The 25,383-nt window shown below is 47.7% G+C and overlaps 1 protein-coding gene across 2 annotated transcripts in view; it reads left to right on the top strand.

The window, feature by feature from the left end:
• drd4-rs (dopamine receptor D4 related sequence) overlaps window positions 1-14,560 on the top strand; it is a 31,358-nt gene extending 16,798 nt beyond the window's left edge. For both annotated transcript variants that reach the window (XM_056277480.1, XM_056277479.1), the window contains exons 2-6: window positions 8,869-9,045; window positions 9,462-9,742; window positions 9,898-10,010; window positions 11,176-11,873; window positions 14,281-14,560. In XM_056277480.1, the coding sequence (XP_056133455.1) occupies window positions 9,503-9,742; window positions 9,898-10,010; window positions 11,176-11,873; window positions 14,281-14,483 (1,254 nt within the window). In that variant the 5' untranslated portion in view covers window positions 8,869-9,045; window positions 9,462-9,502 and the 3' untranslated portion in view covers window positions 14,484-14,560. The remainder of the gene's footprint in view (window positions 1-8,868; window positions 9,046-9,461; window positions 9,743-9,897; window positions 10,011-11,175; window positions 11,874-14,280) is intronic.
• Window positions 14,561-25,383: the final 10,823 nt, after the last annotated feature.

Below are 25,383 nucleotides of genomic sequence, written 5' to 3' on the forward strand. Positions count from 1 at the left end.
ATCCACTGTTCAAATCTAGCTTTGAGAAGAACCTGGCTCCATTGAGTGATTGTATCACATCATCTACTACTGTAGGTTTGAGATGTCGCTCCCGTTCGATGGCCTGATTTGGTACCCTCATGTGCACACAAATGCGCACTGCTTCCGGATCTTTTGGTTTTGGAACACGAACGATTGGAGAGACCCGGGAGTGGGACCATCCACCTTCTCGATTATGTCAACGTCCTTTAGACATTGCAGTTCAGCCTCAATTCGCTTCCTTACATGAAAAGGTACTCTGCTGTGAGGTTGTGTGACGGCAGGGACATCTCTCTTCATAGGAAACTTGACTTGAAAGTCATTCAGTTTTCCTATCCCCTGAAAGAGGTCAGCATACTCAGTGAGAAGATCATCCACTGCCCTCACTTCTGTCTAGTTTGAAGTTCTTGTGGGCTGCTCTGGCTGTTGTGGAGATGTGTGAAGAGCATTGGTGATTTTGATTAGTCCCAGTTGACTGGCAGTGTCATAGCCCAGTAGATTGCCATTAATTCCTTGTAGCACATGGAATGTTGCATTTGTGAAGCGTGATTTGGATATGACCAGTGAGGTGAATTTTCCTAGGGCAGGCAGTGGTGTGCGTGAACCACAAGGAAATATGGGAACCATGCATTTAGTGAGTGAGGGCTTCTGTCTCAGTCTCTGGTAAGCTGTTTCATCGATGATATTCACAGTTGCCCCTGTATCAAGCATCACTTTTATATTGCAGTCACTAACCTTTATCGTTGCATGTGGGAGATTTGCTTTCGATTTGGAGACTGTGTACAGATACTCCTCAGAAGATTCTGTGCCTGCATTGCTTATTTCTTGAGATGTGATGCCACTGTTTCCACTGGTGTGTACATAATGCACTTCATGTCGACCTCTGATGCCCCCTTGTGGCCGCTTAGAGCGACAGCATTTTGCGAAATGTCCTTGTTTTCCACACGCGCTGCATGTTTTCCCCCGCGCCGGGCACGGCATTTCGTCACGGTGGGGAAAGATACCAGAGCAGTTGTAGCATCTTTTCTTTACAGCTCCCCTCCTCACATCTACTGCCAGAACATCTTCCCTTAGATTACTTTGAGCTGCACGTTGTTGTGTTTGTTCCATTCCCGATGCTTGAATCTCCGCAAGTGCCATGGTTCTACCGCGTGAGAGGAGTTCGGTCAACGTCATCGCTGATTTCTGACGCCGCAGTTTATGACATGTGCACGTTTGAATGATCATAGTTTTGATCTCTCTTTCAACATCAGGAAAGTCGCAAGTTGCTGCTAATTGCCGCAGCCTGGTGTGATAGGAGTCGAGTGTTTCCCCTGCTAGTTGCTTGGCTTGTCTGAATTTGTAGGTCTCGTAGACTATGTCGAATTCAGGGGAGAAGTCCTCACTCAGTTGGTCTTTTGCTCGTTTATAGTCCTTTGCTTCCCCGGTGTCAGTGAGTGTATCGAAGATGTCCTGTACGCCTTCCCCTGCATAATGTAGAAGCATCGCACGCTTTCTTGTGTCATCCTTTACATCCAGAGCAACTACGAAGTTTTCAAAGCGTTGTAGCCACTTCTTCCAACGGACAGCTGAGTTCTGTTCGTCACTTATCAAAGGCAGGGAACGACGGCAATGCAGCGGCCATGTTAATGAATGATACTGGCTGCAAAGCATGCATGCAAGCATCAACCACAGCTCAGCACTTCAGTTCAGCCACACAATTAAAAAAGCGCCTGACTGTAAGAACAGCGGCATACCTTTGTGGACTCTATATTTGTGTAGGTTGGAAAAATGAACCATAAATATCAATGTAAACTAGAGGTCTAAAAATGAACAACAAATATCAATTCAAATGTTGTATAGATTTGTGTCTCTTCCGGTAAACAACACATTACTGCTTCACCTATTTGAACTTTCCCCATACTGCACATACCGCCTATTGTGCAAAAAGGTAATTACCACAAGTACGTCATACACCCACATGCATACGCCCGTGCACGCGCGCACACACAAACACACACGAATGAACCCAATACATAAATGGCACCAGCAGGTGGCTTTGGTGACTCATCTGTATCAAACTCACAACGCACTACAATTTTTGGCATCAGCACAGAATTATTCAAGTGTGACTCATTGAATTCAGACTATAAACTAATTATTCTTATCAACCAAAATATTAATATGACCATATTCCTAAGCTGTTTGAATTATAACATCAAAGATGCCATCCTTAGTTGGCAACATTTTAATTAAACCTATCAACCAATCCCAGGAAGCTTTTCATCAAATATATCCATATCACCATCAACCGCAAGACCATCCTTACTTAAAACCCCAATGACGGAATGTTCTAATTTCCTAGTAAAAATTATTTGGGATTAAAAAAGAGCAAATTTGAGAATGGGTCCTTTAGTGAGATGCCAAGCATCCAGGGATAATTCCATTCACATTCACAAACAAAAGAACATAGATGTCTAAAAGAGGTCACGTGGCCCTGTAAGGCAAAACAGAGGGTTATTTACCTCTGCTGTTTTTCAGCTAAATTACACAAATTGCATGGGTGAGCAGCTATTGTGCAATAGCAAATCATGGATAAAACAGAAATATTGTCCTACAGTTCGCAGTGAGAGCCAGTCCCTGAAGACAGATGCAAGCCTCGTTTATAGACTGGTTTTATGACAACGTTTGATTTTACTCGGTGGTATATTTCAAATCCGCCCAAATTGGTGACTAATTATATGACTTTATATGCAATCCAGTGTGGAAACAGCAACATATTTGTGTCTAGACTTTTTACACTTGATACATGCGGGCTATGCCAAGATACTGCTTGAGAAAAGAAAGAGCCAGGCGTGAACTTTCATGGGGTTCTGTGTGCACAAAGAGCCGCTAATTACTGCAGACGAAGCCTGTTATTTGTACAGTCTCGGAATCAGCCCGGAAAATGAGCTCTATTGGGGGATTTTATCAAAAACACCAGACGTGGTGATGATGCTGCAGTCTCATGAATTTGCAAAGCTTACTCTGGAATATTAAAAAGTGAGCTGAATCTGATTAGAGGAAAGAACGTGAGACAGGCTATTCAAATAAAAATGACTTGACTTGATTTGACAGACATATCTTGGAGTATAGCCAATTTAATAGATAATGTATGCATGTCCAGTTAGAGTAACACGCACGTGTGCAAAATGACAATGAAATTCAACCTTTTAAAATTAGGCCCCTGAAGTTTTCTCCCTGTCTAGTTCCAGAATACAAGTCCTGACTTCAGCCCTGCCAGAGATGCAGATTTGCAATATTGTAACACATGAAGATAGGCATGTATCTGCACATGGGAATTCAGCATTATTATATTTTACATAATTCAGTCTGGGCAGTCTCGAATTTGCATATGCTATAGAATTATGCAAAATATAATAATGCTGAATTTGCATGTGCACATACACAAATTCCCTGGTAATCTAGCATGCAATCTTTCAATTTTTTTTGGGGGGGGGGGATTTCCCTCCGCAATTGTATCTGGCCAATTAACCCACTCTTCCGAGTCGTCCCAGTCACTGCTCCACCCCCTCTGCCGATGCAGGGAGGGTCGCCAGCCACTTCTTTTCACCTGACAGTGAGGAGTTTCACCAGGGGGACGTAGTCCAAGCTATTTCCCCATCCCCTGCGAACAGGCGCCCCGACCGACCAGAGGAGGCGCTAGTGCAGCGACCAGGACACATACCCACACCCCGCTTCCCACCCGCAGACACGGTCAATTGTGTCTGCAGGGTGCAGACTACCACATGCCTCCTCCGATACATGTGGGGTCGCCAGCCACTTCTTTTCACCTGACAGTGAGGAGTTTCACCAGGGGGACGTAGTCCAAGCGATTTCCCCATCCCCTGCGAACAGGTGCCCCGACCGACCAGAGGAGGCGCTAGTGCAGCGACCAGGACACATACCCACACCCCGCTTCCCACCCGCAGACACGGTCAATTGTGTCTGTAGGGACGCTCGATCAAACCGGAGGTAACACGGGGATTCGATCCGGCGATCTCCGTGTTGATAGGCAACAGAATAGACCGCCACGCCACCCAGACGCCCCCTAGGAAAACCTTTGAATATTGTTTAACAAGATCAGCCAGATTCAGCCTGATATGAAAGCTTGTCAATCAGCTCTCTTTATTGAAGCGTTTACCATCCCCTACCCGCAAGTCTTTAAAGTAATTGATTCGTTCTCGTTTGATCTGACAAACATCAACAACTGGAGCCTTAATTCCTTGTCATGCCACTCCTTGTCTCTGTCATGCACTTGTTACATGAAAACGAGGACATGACAGGAGTTGTCAAGTCCGACTCCGTTCTTTGAACACAAATAAGAATACACAATGGAAATTGTGCAATGCCCTCCCACTACCCGCCCAACCATGTCTGAACATATACTATACACACAAACAACCTTCCACAAAACACACACATATACGATAAGGGAGAAAACCTAGTCAAAGGCAAGGGGGGGAACCCCGTGTTTTGGGGCTGTTTTTCAAAGGGGATAGACTTGGGGCACATCACAGATGATCTGTCAGGCTATTCCAGCAGCTGGGAGCATGATGGCTAATAGCAGCCGATTTTTGATTTTAACTTGAGAAAGAGGCTTGAGCCAGTTGACCTCAGGGGTCTGGATGGCTAAGCAGGTCTGAGATGTTATATGGATTCAAGCCATTTAATGATTTATAGACAAGTGGGAGGATCGTGAAGGCAAGTCCAGAGCACACAGGAAGTGAGTGCAGAGACCTAAAGAGTTGGTGTAATGTGTTCAGATTTGTTCATCCCAGTTAAAACTCATTTTGAACAGCAATTAGAATGAGCTGCAGCCAACCCACTGTCTCAATGCTAAGGCCAGAAGAAAGAGCATTTGCACGAAGCTATTAAAAATGATGCCATGTACTAGTTTTTCAGTGTCTGACTCTGACAGGAAATCTCGTACTTTGGAAATAAGTATATCATTAAAGTGATATAAAGTTTTAATGATACTGTTGGCATTACCCTGGAGGATTAGTATTGTACCTGGGTTTCTGGCCTACATTTAGAGACAGACAATCTAAGTGGGCACAGGTTTCCCGCCTCTAAACTTTTGCAACACCAACAAAAACCTCTGTCTTATCATTATTGAGCTGCAATTAAAAAAAGAAAAAATAGTCATCCACAAAAGTCCTTCGTTGATTCGCAATTAATCAGTGATAATCACAGAACTCAATTCCATTCAATTCAATTTATTGTCATTAAAAACTGTGCAGGCACATGTTAAAAATTAAATGAGGGCTGTGTCTTCACCAAACAGTGCAAGACAGACACAGACAAACACATCAAATACAGTATAAGATATACACACATGAAGACCAAAAGCTGAAAATAAGTTAAAAAAAAGAAAAAAGGAGCAAGAGTGCAAAATATTTAAAAATATCTACAGACATTCAGTGGGTAGCTAGGTTCAGGTGGGCAACAGCTTGTGGAAAGAAGCTGTTTTTGAGCCTGGTAGTGTGGGCTCTGGGGCTCCTGTAGCGCCTCCCAGAGCGCAGGGGGGGAGAACAGTCCATGGTTGGGGTGGGTGGGATCTCTGGTGATGCTCAGACCCCTTCGAAGGCAGCGTTTGTGATAAATGTCTTTTATGGCTGGGAGCTGGGTACCAGTGATATGCTGGGCTGCCTTGATGACCCGCTGCAGAGCTCTCTGGTCTACTGATGTGCAGTTGTCATACCACACTGAGATGCAGATGGTCAGGATGCTCTCTATGGTGCAGTGGTAGAAGTTGGTGAGAATTTTGGGGGATAGACGGGCACTCCTCAGCTTCCTCAGGAAATGCAGGTGTTGTTGGGCCTTTTTCACAAGGGCCTGGGTGTTTGATGTCCAGGAAAGTTCCTCGCTGATGTGGACTCCAAGGAATTTAAAGCTGGAAGCATGCTCCACTTCCACCCCACTGATGTGTATGGGGGAGTGGCTGCAGCTTCTAGACCTCCTGAAGTCCACAATCAGCTCCTTCGTCTTCTGCACATTGAGGACACGATAGTACACCCTGATGTGAGGTGCTGAATCTCGTCCTTGTAGGCCGTCTCGTCATTGTTGGTGATACGGCCAATGACTGTGGTGTCATCTGCAAACTTAACTATAACATTTGAAGGGTGAGTTGGCAGGCACTTGTGGGTAAAGAGGGAGAAATGGAGGGGGCTCAGAACACAGCCTTGAGGGGCACCTGTGCTGAGGGTCAGAGTGGAGGAGGTGTGGTCACCTAACCTAACAGACTGAGGTCTGTTGGTCAGGAAGTCCAGGGTCCAGTTACAGAGGGAGGGGCTGAGGCCAAGGGAGAGGAGTTTGGTGGTTAGTTGGGCGGAGATGATAGTGTTGAAGGCAGAGCTATAATCTATAAACAGCATCCGGATGTATGTGTTGTTAAGTTCAAGGTGGGTCAGAGCAAAGTGCAGGGCAGTGGCAATGGCATCCTCAGTAGACCTTTTGGGACGGTAGGTGAACTGATGTGGGTCGAATGTGTGGGGAGGGGGGTAATGTTTTTGATGTGAGCCAGAACCAGTCTCTCAAAGCACTTCATGGCAATGGGGGTGAGTGCTATGGGTCGGTAGTCATTCAGACATGTGGATGTTGGGTTCTTGGAGACAGGAATGATAGAGGTGGTCTTAAAGCATGTCAGGACTATGGATTGGGGCAGTGAGAGGTTAAATACAGTTGTGAAGACCTCAGCCAGCTGGTCGGCACATTCCCGGAGGACCCGACCTGATATGCTATCCAGTCCGGCAGCCTTCCATGTGTTCACTCTGCGCAGTGATTCTCTGACCTCTGCAATCGGTTTCTTAATGGACAGAGAGATGTAGCATAATTTTCTTAACAACAATTGGATGACCTAACCAAGTGGGAGAATGTACAGATTGAATAACAGGGGTTCAAGAATAGATCCTTGGGGAACCCCACATTAAATGTCTTTTTTTTCTCGACTCAAAACACAGAAACAAAGATTTTGACCTTTGAGGTAAGAGGCAATCCAATTAAACACTGACAAACCCTCCTGTCGAACCTTTCAATTGGAATGTTGTGTGATCGACAGTATCAAAAGCCAAACACGTCCAACAAAAACTAAAACAAAGATCTTATTTCTAGCTTTACTGAGTCTGAGATAGATAACGTCTGTGAAAATGGCTTTTTCTGTACTATGGTTGGCATTAAAACCTGAATGGGAAACATCGTGAAAACTATTGATGGTTAAGTAATCACGCAGTTGCTCGTAGACATGTTTTCAATAATGTTACTGAGAAAGGGAGGCTCAGACATCGACCTATGATTGCTGATGGAAATATTTATACAGGGCTGCTTCAATAAAATCTTTGAAAATGGCAGGGTTTTTTGGGGGGGGGTTCCCCCCTTTTCCCCCCAGTTGTATCCAGCCAATTGCCCCACTCTTCCGAGCCATTCCTGTCGCTGCTCCACCAACTCTGCCGATCCGGGGAGGGCTGCAGACTACCACGTCTCCTCTGATACATGTGGAGTCGCCAGCCACTTTTCACCTGACAGTGAGGAGTTTCGCCAGGGTGCCGTGGCGCGTGGGTGGATCACGCTATTCTGACCAGCCCCTCCCCCCGAACGGGCACCCCAACCGACCAGAGGAGGCGCTAGTGCAGCGACCAGGACCCATATCCACATTCCCACCTGCAGACACGGCCAATTGCGTCTGTAGGGACGCCCGACAAAGCCAGAGGTAACGCTGGGATTCAAACCGGAGATCCCCGTGTTGGTACGCAACGGAATAGATCGCTACGTCACCCGTATGCCCAAAATGGCAGTTTTAAGAGAACTAGGGAACATAACAGATTGCAAAAAGGTGTCATAACAGTCATTACTTTATTAGACAAGTACTTAAAATGTTCTCGTTAAAGGTTGTGGGGAAGCAGATCAAGAGAAAAAGTTAATGGTTTGAATCTCTGCAAGGTTTCCACTCTTTTTAATAAATCATTTCCCAGGACCTTTCAAGGCCATTTGATGACTTTTGATTCGATAGATGTGACAGCTCTTCCTAACAGGAGGCCATATTATTCTGCATTCACCATCAGTGGGAGCCTCAACAGTCTCTAAATGGACTCGACTAGGATCATGACAAGAAAACTAGCCTATAAATTTTCAGGTTTTCCAGGATGTGAGGGAACCCTGTTCTGCACCACATTTTCGAGTCAAGAGGAGTGAAGACTGTTTCCAAAACCAAATGACAGGAGGAGAAATGCATTGTGATGTGATTTCTGTCTGGGCAGCCCACTGCTCCTTGCTACACAGATCACATCTAGGATGGGTTGATTTGCAGTAACTGAATTTCCCCCATGGGAGTAATAAAGGACACTTAAATGTCATAACCAAAACAAAGCAAATGGCACAACTGTTAGCAATAATTCGCCACCAATTCCAGAATTAATGTTCCTACTTTTGGGGCTGAGTCCAACAGTCGGTAAAAAAGAACAGCATTTGTGGCCAGCGTGGTAACTGGAGCACACACGGTCCACTGGCTCACCTGTCAATATCTACTGGATCCCAGTTTGAGACAGGGGTCAAGTGGACACAGATTGACGGAGCTCTTCTCGCTCCTCTCACCTCCGGACCACCACCACGTCTCTGCCCCACAAATTGGAGCGTGGCTCTTAAATGCATCCAAATTATTCAAATCCCGTCTCTTCTCTTTTCATTAGCTGCGATTAAGGGGCAAACACTGAACATAAGAACTGTCTGGGGGGGGGGGGTGAAAAATGGCTTCCAATGGTGTGGGTGGGACACAACAGAAGGCCTGGTAAAGACCAGATGGTGATAAGTTATTTCCCTTCTCCTTTGTTTTGGCAGGTATAATATTCACAGTCCAGCAGAAGGCCATCTGAGAGACGCCTCAGGGACTCTGAACAGGGCCATCATGGGTATCAACGAGGGAACACGTTTGACTGACTCACGCCCACACAAACCTCAAAATGAGGTCGACACACCCAGCAAACTCTACAAGTATCAAGGCCTTGTGTCAGTAAGGTGAGACTGACATGTGCATGCATGCACGCACACACACACACACGTAACGGTCATGAATGAGTAGACTCGCGAGCCGGTTGGCTAACGGGTCGGACCCTTTAGTCAACTCGTTAGCGTAGTCGCCTGTGGTGCGAGAGATCCGAGTTTGCGTCCCGGCTGCAGCAGTTCCCGGCTGCCCCCCCCCCCTCGAATTTGCCACATTGGTGTCAGAAGTGGGATGGGATAACGTAGCGAATTCAGGGGCAGCCGGGAAGCGAACCCGGGTCACCCTTACTGCTAGCGACTGTGCTAACCAGTCAGTTAAATGGTCCGACCTGTTAGCCAACCAGCTAGTGCATCTATTCATTCATGATCAACGCACACGCACACACAGAGTCGTGCAGACCACACTAAAGGCTCTCCTGTTTGATCAGCAGATGTTAACTGCAGGCCAGTGGTGCTGTTCTGGGCCTCAATCATGGACAATGTGACGCCCAGCACCACTCCTGATGGGCTGGACCATCGGAGTTACCACTACCTGGCGCTGGTCCTGGGTGTGCCCTTAATCCTTGTTATCATCCTGGGCAACGTGTTGGTCTGTCTGAGCGTGCTCACCGAGCGCTCACTGAAAACAGCCACAAACTACTTCATCATCAGCCTGGCGGTGGCCGATCTGCTGCTCGCCGTGCTCGTGCTGCCCCTCTTCGTCTACTCCGAGGTAAGGAGGGGGAGCAGGGACGAGGATGCCCGTTGCTTTGCATCTCACTTGTATGTACATCAGTTTGGTCAAAATCATTCATACTCTGATCTTATCTCTAAAAAAAAACTTGCTTGTGTTATTTTATATTTCATGCTGTTTTGGACTGTGTGTAGTTCCTGGGCGGCATTTGGATGTTGAGTACACACATCTGTGATGCACTGATGACCATGGATGTTATGCTGTGCACCGCATCCATCCTAAACCTGTGCGCCATCAGCGTTGACAGGTAAATATGTGTTGAGTGCGTGTAACAGGTCTGAATGTGTGCTGGGCTCAAACTCAGATAATTATCTCCCAAAAACTCTGGTAAAATATGGAAGCGCCCAAACGTCTGTGACCTGTTAAAATTAATTCACTATAGATGGATATGAAAACACAACCGGGGCGTCCGGGCGGCCTATTCCGTTGCCTACCAACACGGGGATCGCTGGTTCGAATCCCCGTGTTACCTCTGGCTTGGTCGAGCGTCCCTACAGACACAACTGGGCATGTCTGCGGGTGTGGGTATGTGTCCTGGTCGCTTCACTATTGCCTCCTCTGGTCGGTCGGGGCACCTCTTCGGGAGGGGGGGGATAGCCTGATCCTCCCACGCACTACGTCCCCCTGGCGAAACTCCTCATTGTCAGGTGAAAAGAAGCAGCTGGTGACTCCACATGTATTGGAGGAGGCATGTGGTAGTCTGCAGCCTTCCCCGGATCGGCAGAGGGGGTGGAGCAGCGACCGGGATGGCTCGGAAGAGTGGGATAATTGGCCGGATACAATTGGGGAGGAAAAAGAGGGGGGGGGGGCAAAAATCTAGAGGCATGCTTGTCTACAGTGAAAAATTGGATGTCATCTAACTTATGACCTCTTAATTCTGGGGGGGGGGGGGAACTTAAGTGGGGTAATTGGCTGGGTGCAACTGTGGAGAAAAGGGGTTAAAAAAAAACACAACAATAGGAAAAGATACCCCGAACAGATCTTTGGTATGTAGTCTCCCTCGGGAACTGGCGCTCTCGGTGCAGCGATAATAAGCTGAGTTTTGATGTTAAATGCGTGATTTGACCCCCAGTGTGAGACAGAGTTAGAGCCGCTCTGAGTCCTTGCATGAGGCAGCTTCTGGGTTCAGGAGAAGACAGGTCAGACGTGCTAACCGAACAACAAGCTGTGCATCATTTCTACGGCTGTCTCGCTGCCAGCTTTATGCTGTGCTCTTTGTAAGACAGAGGACTTTTCGACCGTAGCATTTAAACCAGCTGTGCCATGGACATTTTACAACTTAACAGTGGTGATAAATGGGAGGGTAGCGCAGCCATCAGAACGGGTTTTGTGTGTGCGTGTGTGTGTGTGTGGGGGGGGGGGCTTTGCCTATGAATGCAACCCCGTGGCACCTCATCCCATGTTTTCTGTAGGTACATCGCTGTGGTGGTCCCTCTGAAGTACAACAGGAACCAGTTCAGCGTGCGTCAGCTGGCCCTCATCACTGCCACCTGGGTCCTCTCGCTGGGCGTGGCGAGCCCCGTCATTTTCGGCCTCAACCAGGTGCCGGGTCGTGACCCCAGTGTATGCAAGCTGGAGGACGACCGCTTTGTGGTGTACTCCTCGGTCTGCTCCTTCTTCGTGCCTTGCCCCGTCATGCTCTTCTTGTACTACTGGATGTTCCGCGGCCTGCGGCGCTGGAGCACAGGCCGGAGCCGCTCCCAGTTGGCCCCGGGAGGCCGCCGCACCCTCTCCCTACACCTTAGCGCCGGCCTGCCCAGGGCAAAAGCCGGGACGGGAGGGAATCGGGAGAAAGTGGTGTACCTGATGCCTACGGGGCTGAGTCCGACGTCCCCGTCCAGCATTTCTGTTGCATCACCCACGGCCAACCCGCTAGCAGAGGAGCAGCAGGACGGAACGAGGGTAGTGGCCGAGAGTGACCCCATGACCACACAGATGGACAGTGTATCCGAAGCAGACCCCGTGGAAAGGCCACCCGCCGAAGGGGGGCGCTCCCGGGAAAACGGCCTGGCAAAGACACGCAGGGTGAGACGAGTGCGGCGTAACAGCAAGAGCAGCCGGGTGAGCGGCAGGGAACGCAAGGCCATGAAGGTCTTGCCAGTCGTGGTGGGTGAGTACTCACTGTTGTGGTTTACTGGACTCGAGATTGTTTGCTAAATACATTTTCAACATTTGAACGATTGCAGTTTTTATCATTATTTCTTGTCAATTATTTCGACTGAACACCAAGTTAGGTGATTCAAATTAAACACTTTAGGATTTATGGGCACCAACATTGTGTCATGTGCCCTTGGCGGGACTTTAAAAAGGACAAAATGTAGTACGGGGCTCTCTGTACTTAAGCCATTTCACCCGGGGGTCAACATTAAATGAACATAAGGGTTGAAGTTAGGTTAAGATTATGGTTAGGTTTGAGGGTTAAGGGTAGGACCAGCATTGGGGTGGGGGTTAAGATTAACAATGGTAAGGCTGAAAATGGCGGCACGGTGGCGTAGTGGTTCTCGCGGTCGTCTCACAGCAAGAAGGTCCTGGGTTTGACCCCCGGGGTAGTCCAACCTTGGGGGTCGTCCCAGGTCATCCTCTGTATGGAGTTTGCATGTTCCCGTGTCTGTGTGGGTTTCCTCTGGGTGCTCCGGTTTCCTCCCACACTCCAAAGACATGTAGGTCAGGTGAACTGGCCACAATAAAGTGTCCCTAGGTGTAAGTGTGTGTGTGTGTATGTGTGTGTGTGTGTGTGTGTGTGTGTGTGTGTGTGTGTGTGTGTGTGTGTGATGGTCCTGCATCCTGTCCAGGGTGTCTCTCCGCCTGCCGCCTAGTGACTGCTGGGATAGGCTCCAGCATCCCCGCGACCCTGAGGGCAGGATAAGCGACTTGGGTAATGGATGGATGGATAGATGGATGGATGGATGGATGGATGGATGGATGGATGGATGGATGGATGGATGGATGGATGGATGGATGGATGGATGGATGGATGGATGGATGGATGGAAGGTTGGAAATGGTTAAAATGGCGTTATCCAGGTGAAATGGCACACAAATAGGGAGTCCCAATTTAGAACAGCACTCCACCTGAACCAGACTGCCTGAACCAGAGGGTGCCTAAACGCATGAGAAACTGGAAGAGAGAAAACGCCTTGATTGATAATACAAGACATTATAGTTATAGTTATAGTAGTCTATAATAAAGTTAATGGTGACGTGAAGAGTTGGCCACGAGGTGGAACATTGGTGTGAGGATTTGTTTAAATGAAGTGATGAACCAGACCTCCCTCCTCAATAAAGTAGTCTGATATTACTTCACATTTAGAAGTAAACATCAGGGGCGCCCGGGTGGCGTGGCAGTCTATTCCGTTGCCTACCGACACAGGGATCGCCTGTTCGAATCCCCGTGTTACCTCCGTCTTGGTCGGGTGTCCCTACAGACACAACAGGCCGTGTCTGCAGGGTGGGAAGCCGGATGTGGGTATGCGTCCTGGTCGCTGCACTAACGCCTCCTCCTCTGGTCGGTCAGGGCACATGTTGGGGGGGGGGGGATAGCGTGATTCTCCCACGCGCTACGTGCTCCTGGTGAAACTCCTCACTGTCAGGTGAAAAGAAGCGGCTGGCGACTCCATATGTATCGGAGGAGGCATGTGGTAGTCTGCAGCCCTCCCCGGATCGGCAGAGGAGGTGGAAGAGGGACCGGGACGGCTTGGAAAATAGGGTAATTGGCCAGGTAAAATTGGGGAGAAAAAGCAAAAAAGAAGAAAAAAAAAGAAAAGAAGTAAACCTCAACTTTGAAATTAGATGTCACCTACAATAACGTCCATTTGACTTCCACAGAGGGCTTCATAAAACCTGACAGTCACCAGGCTCCTTTGGCTGGTCAGTTCATCAGGCCTCTATGCCTCCCAGGTAACGAGGCTCTCCCATCACCCATTACGGTAACGGGGGGCTGCAGCTGACTGCAGATAATACTGGGCGCAAGGCAGGGTGGTTTCCTGCCGGACAGGGCGCCCGGTTCATCGAAGCAGAATTCATGCGCTATCAACAGTCTGAGCAGAGTCCTACCAACACGGGGATCGCCGGTTCGAATGCCCGTGTTACCTCCGGCTTGGTCGGGCGTCCCTACAGACACAATTGGCCGTGTCTGCGGGTAGGAAGCTGGATGCGGATGTGTGTCCTGGTGGCTGCACTAGCACCTCCTCTGGTCGGTCGGGGTGCCTGTTCGGGGGGGGGGGGAGGGGGGGGGGACAGGGGGCAATAGTGTGATCCTCCCACGCGCTACGTCCCCTGGCGAAACTCCTCACTGTCAGGGAAAAGAAGCGGCTGGCGACTCCACATGTATCGGAGGAGGCATGTGGTAGTCTGCAGCCCTCCCCGGATCGATAGAGGGGGTGGAGCAGCGACCGGGGTGGCTCGGAAGAGTGGGCTAACTGGCCAAGTACAATTGGGGAGAAAAAAAGGGGGGGGTCCAAAAAAAAGAAAAGAAAACGTTTTCCATTGTCACACCAAATCTTGCCCCATCTCCCACAGGTGTGTTCCTGGCCTGCTGGACGCCTTTCTTCGTGGTCCACGTCGCCAAGGTGCTGTGCGACTCCTGCAACATTGGCCCCACACTCATCTCGGTGGTGACGTGGCTCGGTTACGTCAACAGCGCCGTCAACCCCATCATCTACACCGCCTTCAACGTGGAGTTTCGCAACGTCTTTCAGAAACTGCTCTGCTGCCAGACATAAGCTGTTGTTGTTGCCCCCAGAAGTTTGAAACCCTCGGAGATGTTGTTTGTGTACGGTCCCTTTGGCTCCCCTGTACTTGTTCCTGACGGCCTTGCTATGCTGTCCTCTCTGACAGCCGCCCCCCCCTTTTTTTTCTCTCTCCCCAATTGCACCTGGCCAATCACCCTGCCCTCCAAGCCGTCCCGGTCACTGCTCCACCCCCTCTGCCGATCCGGGTCAGGGCTGCAGACTACCACATGCCTCCTCCGATATGTGGAGTCACCAGCCGCTTCTTTTCACCTGGCAATGACGACTTTCACCAGGGAGGACGTACCGCGTGCGAGGCTCACGCTAATCCCCCGCAGTTCCCCCTCCCCTTTGAACAGGCGCCTCGACCGACCAGAGGAGGCGCTATTGCAGCGACCGGGACACATACCCACATCCGGCTTCTCACCCGCCGAAACGGCCAATTGTGTCCGTATACACGGAAGTAACACGGGGATTCGAATTGGCGATCCCCGTGTTGGTAGGCAACGGAATAGACCACTACGCTACCCGGGCGTCTGGCAGCCGGCTTTCTGAATACTCGACCCCGGATACGAGACTCGCCCTACAGGAATGTTTATGAGAAACTTGAAAAACTGCTGTATCACGCCAAAGCGTGTAATACAGCCGCCGGTCCAGCGTGTCAGTGTCACGGTTTGCCTCGCTCAGGCATGAAAAGTACACGCGTGTATGAAGGTGCAGTGCCAGCAGGGGGCGATAATTAAGAGGTGAAGGCAGGTTAGGGTTAGGGTTAGGGTTAGGGTTGGGTTAGGGTTAGGGTTAGGGGAGGGATTTTGGAAAATGCTGTACGCTTCTTTTCCTCCGTGGGGAGTTGCTGGCATTGAGTTAATCATCGCGCCCTGCTGGTGCTGCACCTTCCTACACGCGTGTACTTTTCACTCCTAAGCGAGGCAAACCGTGACACTGACACGTTGGACCGGCGGGTGTATTCCACGCCTTGGCGTGATACTGGGCTGAAATAGATGGTCCCCCGGCTTTCCTGCTTCCGGCTCTGGCTTCATATGAACAGGATGCTCTTCGACCAACGCCTTACTTCAAACCCGAGACGGAAGAGGACAGCTGTGTTGTGTTTTCACAGTCACACCTTGTAAAAAGAGGGTTTCCTCTTGTAAAATACTGAACAGAGTTGATGTTAGTGCTCTCCAGAATCCAGCCCAGAGGCATAAAATACGTGAACATGTTCAGAGTTTTAAGTTACGTATGGACTTTGACACATCGTGAGTATTTTCATTCAAGATTTATTTACACGTCGGGTTATTTTGTATTTACTGTTTAAATGCTAGGGTTTTGCAAGAAAAACTTGAGTTATTTTCATTTTTACTGCAGGCCTTCTTCTTTTTTCCAGAAAATTAGATGGTTGATGGAATATTCTGATGGGTCAAACAGCGCGATGGGTTGAACCGCACTTCTCCAGCTGAAACCCAGCAGACTGCCCATCCTCCAGAAACACGCCGTGAATATTAACACGCAGGCTTTTGTCTTAAGCGCCAAATCAACGTTATGTGATAGCTGTAAAAGAAGACGTCATTTTGTAAAGTTGTTATTTGTGAAGTGCTATGAAAGTGCTGTGAAAAGATGAATGTAAAAAAGAAACAGTAGCTGAAACAGCAGTCATTGTCATTGAAGGAAACCCAATAAAGAGATTCCAGAAACGTCTCTCCTCAGAGTGAAACACGAGCGGCAACGGCGACATCAAGTCATCCGTCCCGTACACATGATGGCGCCTGGGGTCTTCTCCCGACAGTCTCCACAATGCCTTTCCCCGATACTTCGCCCCCCCCCCCCCCCTCGCCAATGTTTCTCCCAATTGTACTTGGCCAATTACTCCACTCTCCCGAGCCGTCTCGATCGCTGCTCCACCCCCTCTGCCGATCCGGGGAGGGCTGCAGACTACCACATGCCTCCTCCCATACATGTGGAGTCGCCAGCCGCTTCTTTTCACCTGACAGTGAGGAGTTTCACCAGGGGGACGTAGCGCTTGGGAGGGTCACGTTATTCCTCCGATTTCCCCCTCCCCTGGCGATCGGAATAGACCGCCGCGCCACCTGGACGCCCCCACTCTCCGATACTTCATCCTCCCCATTTTTCTCCCCAATCGTATCTGGCCAATTACCCCACTCTCCCGAGCCGGCCTGGTCGCTGCTCCACCCCGTCTGCCGATCCGAGGAGGGCTGCAGACTACCACATGCCTCCTCCAGCCGCTTCTTTTCACCTGACAGTGAGGAGTTTCGCCAGGGAGACGTAGCGCGTGGGAAGATCCCGCTATTCCCCCCAGTTCCCCCCTCCCCCTCCGAACAGGCTCCCCGACCGACCAGAGGAGGCGCTAGTGCAGCGACCAGGACACATACTACCCACATCCAGCTTCCCCCCCGCAGACACGGCCAATTGTGTCTGTAGGGACGCCCGACCAAGCCGAAGGTAACAGGGGGATTAGAGCTGGCGACCGTTGATTGGCAACGGAATAGACCGTCACACCACCCGGCCGCCCCACTCCCCGATACCTCATGACAAACCATGGAGACATGGTTGTGTTAACCATGGAAAAAAAGACCATTACATGTGAAATTAACCTTGTTTCCAAATCACCTGTTGTCCGAGGAGGGGGGGGTCTTGTTTATATCCAGAGGGAGAAAACGCAATCATGAAATTTCAGCTCAAGCGTTAAGGTTCCGGTGTCAGGTATAATGAGACGTCTTTACTGCTGGGCGGGAGCAGCTGTCACCTATAGGAGCTCATATGTAAGCAGGTGAACCAGGTCCCTAGCGAACAAACCTTAATGATCACATCCTCCGTGTGGCGAACACAACAAAGCCCACCATGCCATTAGGTATAGCGTACCTGCCACCCACGTTCCCATGAGGCCGGACTATCAATTAACCGCAGGAGAATGCGCACGAGCGGCACAAACCTGCAGATAAACCCCAATATGACATTTTAATCTCTCCAAGAATGCTAACACGTGGGCTTTTGCTTGAAAGTGACAGAGGAATGTTGATTAGAGAAAAACAGCGTGCGTGACTTTTTCAAACCTATTATGCTCTGCTTTTCCATTATCTCCCCGTGGCTATTTGTGCACAAAAATGCTCATGGAAACAACGAGGTAACCACGGTAACACTGAACACACACACATGATACCCTGGGCAGCACTAGTCTGCAACATGTGCCAAAACAATATGTTAAGCCTCAGTGCAATACCGTGCAAACAGCTGTGCACTGACAAGGAATGTGTAGCGTTATGAATTTATATAAGTCAGGATGACTGAAGCAGCATCTGTCCAATAATGATTAAATTAATAATCAAAGCAACACTTTAAATGCAGGAACAGTTTTTCTTTTTCGATAGAGTTCCAGGCAGCAAACCCTGGGTATCTGCAGGTGGACAACGCCATGATGAGGGCTGCATGGTGCTCTCGTTGAAATCCAACAAGTCCTCCAACCCGTACGACAACACAGGTCATTTGTTCCTACCCTCTAATACGACCCACAGGAGCGTTTCCTAAACTAGCGCCCCTACCGGCGGTAGAAGATATGCCAAAGATACTTTTCGCCTCTGTGCATTGTGGGTTTTTATCTACTTGTTGACATCCTTTTTACAACGCCTCATAGACAGGCTGATAGAGGTAAGTAGTCAGTAAAAAGTGATTAAAAACCATTTGAAAATAATAGAATATGCTTCTACAAATGACCTTTGGGGTCATTTTTGGTGGAAGACAGTCCCTTAAATCCGAGGAACTTGTCAGATTGTTTTCCGGTTAACCAATTGTCAAATGCTTTATCAGCTACGAGTCAAACACAACAAACCATCTGTAACCAAGCTTTTTTTTTCTCGCTCGGTGCGGGATTTGATCCGAAGTGTACTGCACCTCAAGGCGACGTCGCTAACCGCTCGACTAAAGGGGCCGACTTCCTGGCGATTGGCCAGTGACTCTTTTTGCAGGTTACATTAGGCACCTTCTCCCGGAGGCGCGCCCTCGCGCTTTGTCATACCCGTGCTCCGAAGAGACTTCTGAGGATCTGCACGCTTCCGGATCCCACCAATGTAACCGAGCTATTTTCTCGTCCGGTGCGGGATTCGACACGGGGTGTACTGCACCACAAGGCGACATTGCTTATCGCTCGACTAAAGGGGTCGACCTCTGGCGATCGGCCAGTGGGTCTTTTTGTAGGTTACACATCTATGGCATTGTTAACGGTAAGATAAAAGTCTCTGTTGGCTCTGACCACGTTTCCTTGCGCTGAATGATGATCACGACTGCCAATCCCTGGTTGAGTTATTATACCAAAAGGATACATTTCACTTCTAATCTCATATTCTAATTCTAAGATTTCACTTCTAATCGGCTGGCACTCAATTGTTCTGTTGTACCTGAGAAAAATGTTGCCTATCATTTTCCTAATTGCATCTCTATTTCTTATTCATTACTATGGCCAACTTCCACTGAGCGAGGACTGTGCTGTTTTAATTTTAAGCAAAGTCACCATGATTAAATTGTCATTTACCGAGGGGCGTCCGGGTAGCGTGGCGGTCTATTCCGTTGTTTACCAACACGGGGATCGCCGGTTCGAATCCCTGTGTTACCTCCAGCTTGGTCGGGCGTCCCTACAGTAACAATTCGCCGTGTCTGCGGGTGGGAAGCCGGATGTGGGTATCTGCCCTGGTCGCTGCATTAGTCCCTCCTCTGGTCGGTCGGGGTACCTGTTCCGGGGGGGAAGCGTAACAATAGTATTGTTGTTCCTAGTTTGTTTTTCCGGGGACCAGTTTGAGTGTGACACGCTACAAGAGTAAGATGGCTAGAGCCGAGTGCAACGTGCAGTCTGTAAAGACATAAGTAAGCAAGTTCCAAGTGCTTTAACCGTCCATTCTGTATAGTTCAAGAAGAACAGAACAGAATGAAACACGGTGGCAGCGGTGTCAACAGCTTTAGTTGCCGTTTGATGTGGACGAGTGTAGCAGTGCAGCTAGCTAGTGTAACCTATTTTTCTGGACTTGCCTGTTAGTGATTTTAAGTTCCTGTTATAAGCTGTTGCCAGAGTATATGCCTTGAGCTCTTATTTTGAAGGCTGAAGAGAGAGCGGAAGTGCTGCACGCAGTGTTGTTGCTGTGGAGTTCTGTTGGGGGAAGAATCCAAATAAAGTGGTCCTCGTGTGAAAGTGGAACCTCCGTATTTGTTATTTTATAGTTTCATACAGTATAGGCGACATCTACAAACCCTCGGTTACACTAGCTAGCTAATTAGCTTGAGTCGACTGGCTAAACACCCAACGCAACAGGCGCAGTGGCGCCCCCAGAAATGTTTCATAGGGGTGGCCAAATGGGGCCACTGAAAATCTTGGGGGGGGGGCACACCAAAACCAAAAGCCATGACTGAATTTCGGGGATTCTATGATGCTGCTGTAGTATACTGTATAGGCTAGTTGAAAACTGTCAATATGAGAGTTAAGAAAAATGTACATTATTGATTTAAATGAACAGCACCTAATGTAAAATATCAGATAGAAGCATATTATGCATAATCAGAAGCATATTCTGCATGTGCGACTCGTGGCTGGGGGGGGGGCAGCGGGGGGCCAGGGATAGTATCAGGGTGGCCGTGGCCACCCCTTGGGGGCGCCACTGAACAGGCGGAACGCAAAGAAACAACTGACGTTGGGATGGAAGGACTGAAACCTCCAGCAGTGCTTGCTTTGGACTCCCGACAACTCAGCAAAGCCATGGAAGAGTTGCAAGAGGAGTTTCTACTGTATATGGACCTTACTGCGCCCGATGCTGGAGAAACTACGAAAGTCAAGCTGTTTTACTATCTCATAGGAGAAAACGGAGGAGAGCTATTGAACACGCTGTCGAGCGGCAGCACGTCAGCGAGGACAGTGAGTATGATGGTAGCGCTGTTTGACGAACATTGTAATCCAAAACTGAATGAGACTGTTGAGAGATCCAGGTTTATTATTGATTTGTTTATTTATTTATTTATTTTGCGTGACCAAGAATCAGGAGAAAACCTTGACAAGTATGTCTCGGACTTGAGAGTGTTGGCCAGCAGTTGTAATTTTGGAGACGTCAGAGACTCATTAATAAGAGATCGAATTGTGTGTGGCAGGCACAAACTGCAGGGGAGAGATTACAGGGAAGAGAATCTGACACTTGACAAATGCCTGCAAATATGTAGAGCTACAGAGCTGTCAAAGGAGACCAGCAAAACACCACAAGAACAGACGGTGTAGGAAGTACATGCACTGAAAAATACAGCAAAGAAAAGCAACAACGACGAGATCAGCTGAAAGTTTTGTGAGAGAAAAAGGAGCAACAAACTAGGAACAACAATACTATTGTTACAGGAATAGCGTGATCCTCCCACGCGCTACGTCCCCCTGGTGAAACTCCCCACTGTCGGGAGAAAAGAAGCTGCTGGCGACTCCACATGTATTAGAGGAGGCATATGGTAGTCTGCAGCCCTCCCCGGGTCGGCAGAGGGGGTGGAGCGCCGACCGGGACGGCTCGGAAGAGTCGGGTAATTGGCCGGGTATAATTGGGGAGAAAAAGGAGGGGAAAATAAATTTAAAAAAACTTTAAATCAGCACTATTTTACCAAAAAAGATGCATAGTTTTTCCCCGTTTAAATACAATTTCATTCACAAGATAAGAATGTTACAGCGCTTTTCTAACGCGATGCTCTCAGTTCGATTACTGGTAGAGTTTGGCAGTTGGAACTCCTGTACTTGCAGGTCCTCAGATCACAGCGTGAACAGATATACCTTGACTATGTGGAGTCACTCCTAAAGATAATCCCATGGATGTTCGCCCCTGACTACTATCTCTGTGCTCGCTGGATGACAGTTCATGTGATAGACTTACTTGCTCTTGAAGTCAACTGTCCTACCACATATGCTGAGTTCCTCCACAATGGAAACTTTGTGACGCAAACGTGTTTTATGGCGGCCACCTTGAATTTTTAATTTTCGGCGGGAACCGTTGGAGGGACGTCGTAGTTCCCACTATTTTTGAAATCAGCATGCTCTAAAACCCCCATGTACCCATTTTCATGCTTTTATCCAGATGTGCACGCTTACATGTCCGCTCCGCTATAGGTAGCTTGAATGACCTAGAACAGTGTTTCTCAACCGGGGGTCCGCGGACCCCTAGTGGTCCGTGGTGTAATTGCAAGGGGTCCGTGAAAATAAAATATCTTTAAAAAAAAAGATCCTATGACATTTATAGAAATAGGATAATTTATCAAATGTGACTGATACCTTTATCTACCTAAACTATAAAGGGTAACAGGACTTGTTTCTCTAATTACATCTGTTTCACAAGTGTTATTTATTGTATTTTAATAAGAGATCTCGCTCCCGTTTGCATTGTTAAAAGTTACTGCATAAAAATTCTGTCGTTACATATATCTGAAAGTTACTGAATACATATTCTGTTTTGTTACATATATCTGAAAGTTACTGAATACATATTCTGTTTTGTTACATATATCTGAAAGTTACTGAATACATATTCTGTTTTTGTTACATGTATCTGAAAGTTACTGCATACATATTCTGTTTTGTTACATATATCTGAAAGTTACTGAATACATATTCTGTTTTGTTACATATATCTGAAAGTTACTGCGTAAGAATTCTGTTTTGTTAACTATATCTAAGTTACAACTGAAAGCTCTTATTTTTGCCCCAAAGAGTGAATAAATGCTATAATGCAATTTAAAATGCAGTTTCTACTGTTTCTATCAAATTGCAACCCCCCTCCCCCAAGATCAGGTGGAGGGGTCCTCAGGGTAGATCAAATATACGCAGGGGGTCCAGGACCCCAAAAAGGTTGAGAACCACTGACCTAGAACATGTCGAAGGACTTGGTACCAAGCTCAGTGGGGCTGCAAGCGTAAACTATGTGTGTGCTGAATTTAAAGATGCATCGCCTGACATCAACTATGTTATTGCTGCTGGCAGCTTTATTTTTAGTTTTGTTTATCAAGGAACTCATTAGTTAGTCAGTGCATGGAGAGCAAAGCTAAGCTATTACTCTGAGGAGAGCATCCAATGAAAACTGTCCACATGATGTGGTATGCTGTGGCTGAAGAGGATGCTTCCCAGCCGAAACGAATGGGATCCTGAAACATGTCGAAGGCAATATCACACCCTGTGTGCATTGCTGAATATGAAGAAATAGAGGGATGATAAATGATGATAGATGACAAAGCAAAGCAATATAACAGCACTTGCCTTCAACGCAGATACAAGAACATCATCAATCAGACTGAGAGGCCTGATTACAAACAGTTTGATGGCTTTTTCATGTTTTAATCCCATACAGTTTTAGTCCCTCTTAACCAGAAATCTAATGTCATTTTTTCATGTGATAATTATCTTTATCAAATTGGGAAAAAAATACCCACCTGATGCTGAAATGGAACCTACATGTCAGTGTCTGTTTCTATGTATCATGGCTGTTGGGATCTGATCAGGGAAAGGCAATCTTCACCCTTTTTTCATCACAATCATCACATTTATTTACTCTGGAAGAGTTTTAGGCTTAATATCCCGTCCAATCTTTGACTGAAATCAAAGAAACAGGAGAATAAAACTCAACCCATCTCATCATCTTTCACAACTCATCTTGTTCCTCATCTCATCAGTCTTTCCCCTGGACTCCCCTTTGCTTCACTTTGTTGTCAGATCCTGTTTGTGTGGCATGTTGGTAGGTTGAGAGCAGGAGTGGCGTGTGTTTGTGTGTATCTGTGAGTGTATTTGAGTGTTTGTATGTGTTAATGCTTGTATGAGTATGTTTGTGTGTGCTTTGGAGGTGTAGAAGGCCAGTCTCTTCCATACAGTCATTTCTTTTGATATTTTGGTCCCTGTTGGGAGAGTGTCAGTCACATTGAAGCTTTTTTTTTTTGCATAGCAGCATCACATGTTATACTGGATCACCCCAGAGAGCAGACACATTTGGGCCTAATGTGGGGCACTTTTGGTACTTATGGCTCAGTTACAGCACTAACAACTGTTGTGTGGGCCAGACCTGTCCCACATGTCGTAAACCGGGCCTGACTTGGATTACGGCAAGTGTTGTGTGCGTCAGACATGGCCCAAATGTAACGAACCAGGCTTGACTTGGGTTACGGCACATACTATATGGGCCAGATGTGGCCCAGATGTGGCCCAAATGTGGCCCAAATGTGGCCCATGTGTGGCTGAGTTGAGGCAGCCACACGCCCATATTTGGGCCAAAGATTCTTTTCTATCTGGGACTACACTACACTGCATGATGTTGTTGGGATATAGGGGGCCCTGTTGGACCAGGTCAGCGAGAGTGTGTAACATTCAAAAGTAAGGCTAAATGAAAATGGAAAGGGTTGCTTTATTCTGCTCGGTAATTTTCTTGCTTGTTCCATAGTGGGGCTAACAATTTTTGGTTGGGCTTCTTGGTTGGGCTGCAGCCCAACCAAGCCATACCCTGCCGCCACCTATGTGCCTAGCTCAAGTTTCTTGTGCTGTGCCTAGCTCAAGTTTCTTGTGCTGTGCCTAGTTCAAGTTTTCTCTTGCCATGTCTATCTCGTTTTCTCTTGCCTGCTCACAGCTACTTATCTTGCCTAGTCCTGAGACTTGATCCATGCCACAGTTGCCATTCTGAACCTCCCCGCGACCGGTTGCCAGGTGGCATCTGTGGGAGGGAGGTACTGCTGTAATGGCCGCTTCCAGTTCTGGCCACTCTTGCCCTGATCGCTTCCAGTTCTGGCCACTCCTGCCCTGGTTTGTGTCTCATGTCTTGTGCTGTTCTGACAACACCATCAGAGTCCCGAGTCCTGTCCAGTTTTCCTCTTTTACCCATTTGCCTCAAAGCTGTTGTTCATTATTCAGCCAAGTTTCTGTGTATTTAAGTTTTGCTGTTTAGTTTGTTCATTGTCAGAGCGTTCTGGGCCAGCACCATGTCTGTACCATGTCACTTTCATGCTCACAAGTCATTTTTTTGCAAGTCAAGTCTCAAGTCTTTGAGCTAGAGGTCAAGTCTCAAGTCTTTGAGCTAGAGGTCAAGTCTCAAGTCTTTGAGCTAGAGGTCAAGTCTCAAGTCTTTGAGGACCAAGTCCAAGTCAAATCTTTGGTCACAAGTCCAAGTCAAGTCTCTTATGGTTGTTCCTTATGTTGTGTTGCTGATACCCTCATGTTTCCTACCAGTAAACCTGTTGTTTCACCCGTTACCGTGTCTGCATTTGGGTCTTCCACTCCTGCTCCCGCTGGGACAGCAAATTCACATCTGTCCACAACAGCAGACAGATGTGAATGTTTGCTGAAACTGCCCTGGAGCCTGAAATATATATTTTCCTTTAAATCCAACTAATTTGCTTGCACGGATGAAGTCAGACAACTCGTTTGCCATGTAAATCACTGCAGTATTGTGCTGCTATCAACATACATTCTTTACCATCATAGTAAACATATTTAACATACAACAAGTTTACCAGGTGGAAGAGAGGTTTATGGGCCCCACATCTGCAAAAATGTTAATTTGTGAGTTCAATACAATCCATCAATATACCTTTGAAAGGTGAATGTTTTGACGGAAGACAAACTAGAATTTGCTTTCATGTAAATTATTTCGTTGCGGTAAGACTGCTGAGGCGATGCAATCTTGTCACAAGTCTCAATCTAGATTAAAACAAATTGATAATTAATTATTAGCTATTTGCCATCCAAAAAACATCATCTTATTTGGAAAAAAAACATGGATTAATCTTGTTATAGCTAAAACAAATAGGATGGCAAATTGGGCTGCACGGTGGCCCAGTGGTTAGCACCGTTGCCTCACAGCAAGTCGCCTCAGTTCGAATCCCGGGGTTGTCCAACCTTGGGGGT

Source organism: Lampris incognitus, chromosome 3, assembly GCF_029633865.1.
Source record: "Lampris incognitus isolate fLamInc1 chromosome 3, fLamInc1.hap2, whole genome shotgun sequence".
NCBI classification, from domain to species: domain Eukaryota; kingdom Metazoa; phylum Chordata; class Actinopteri; order Lampriformes; family Lampridae; genus Lampris; species Lampris incognitus.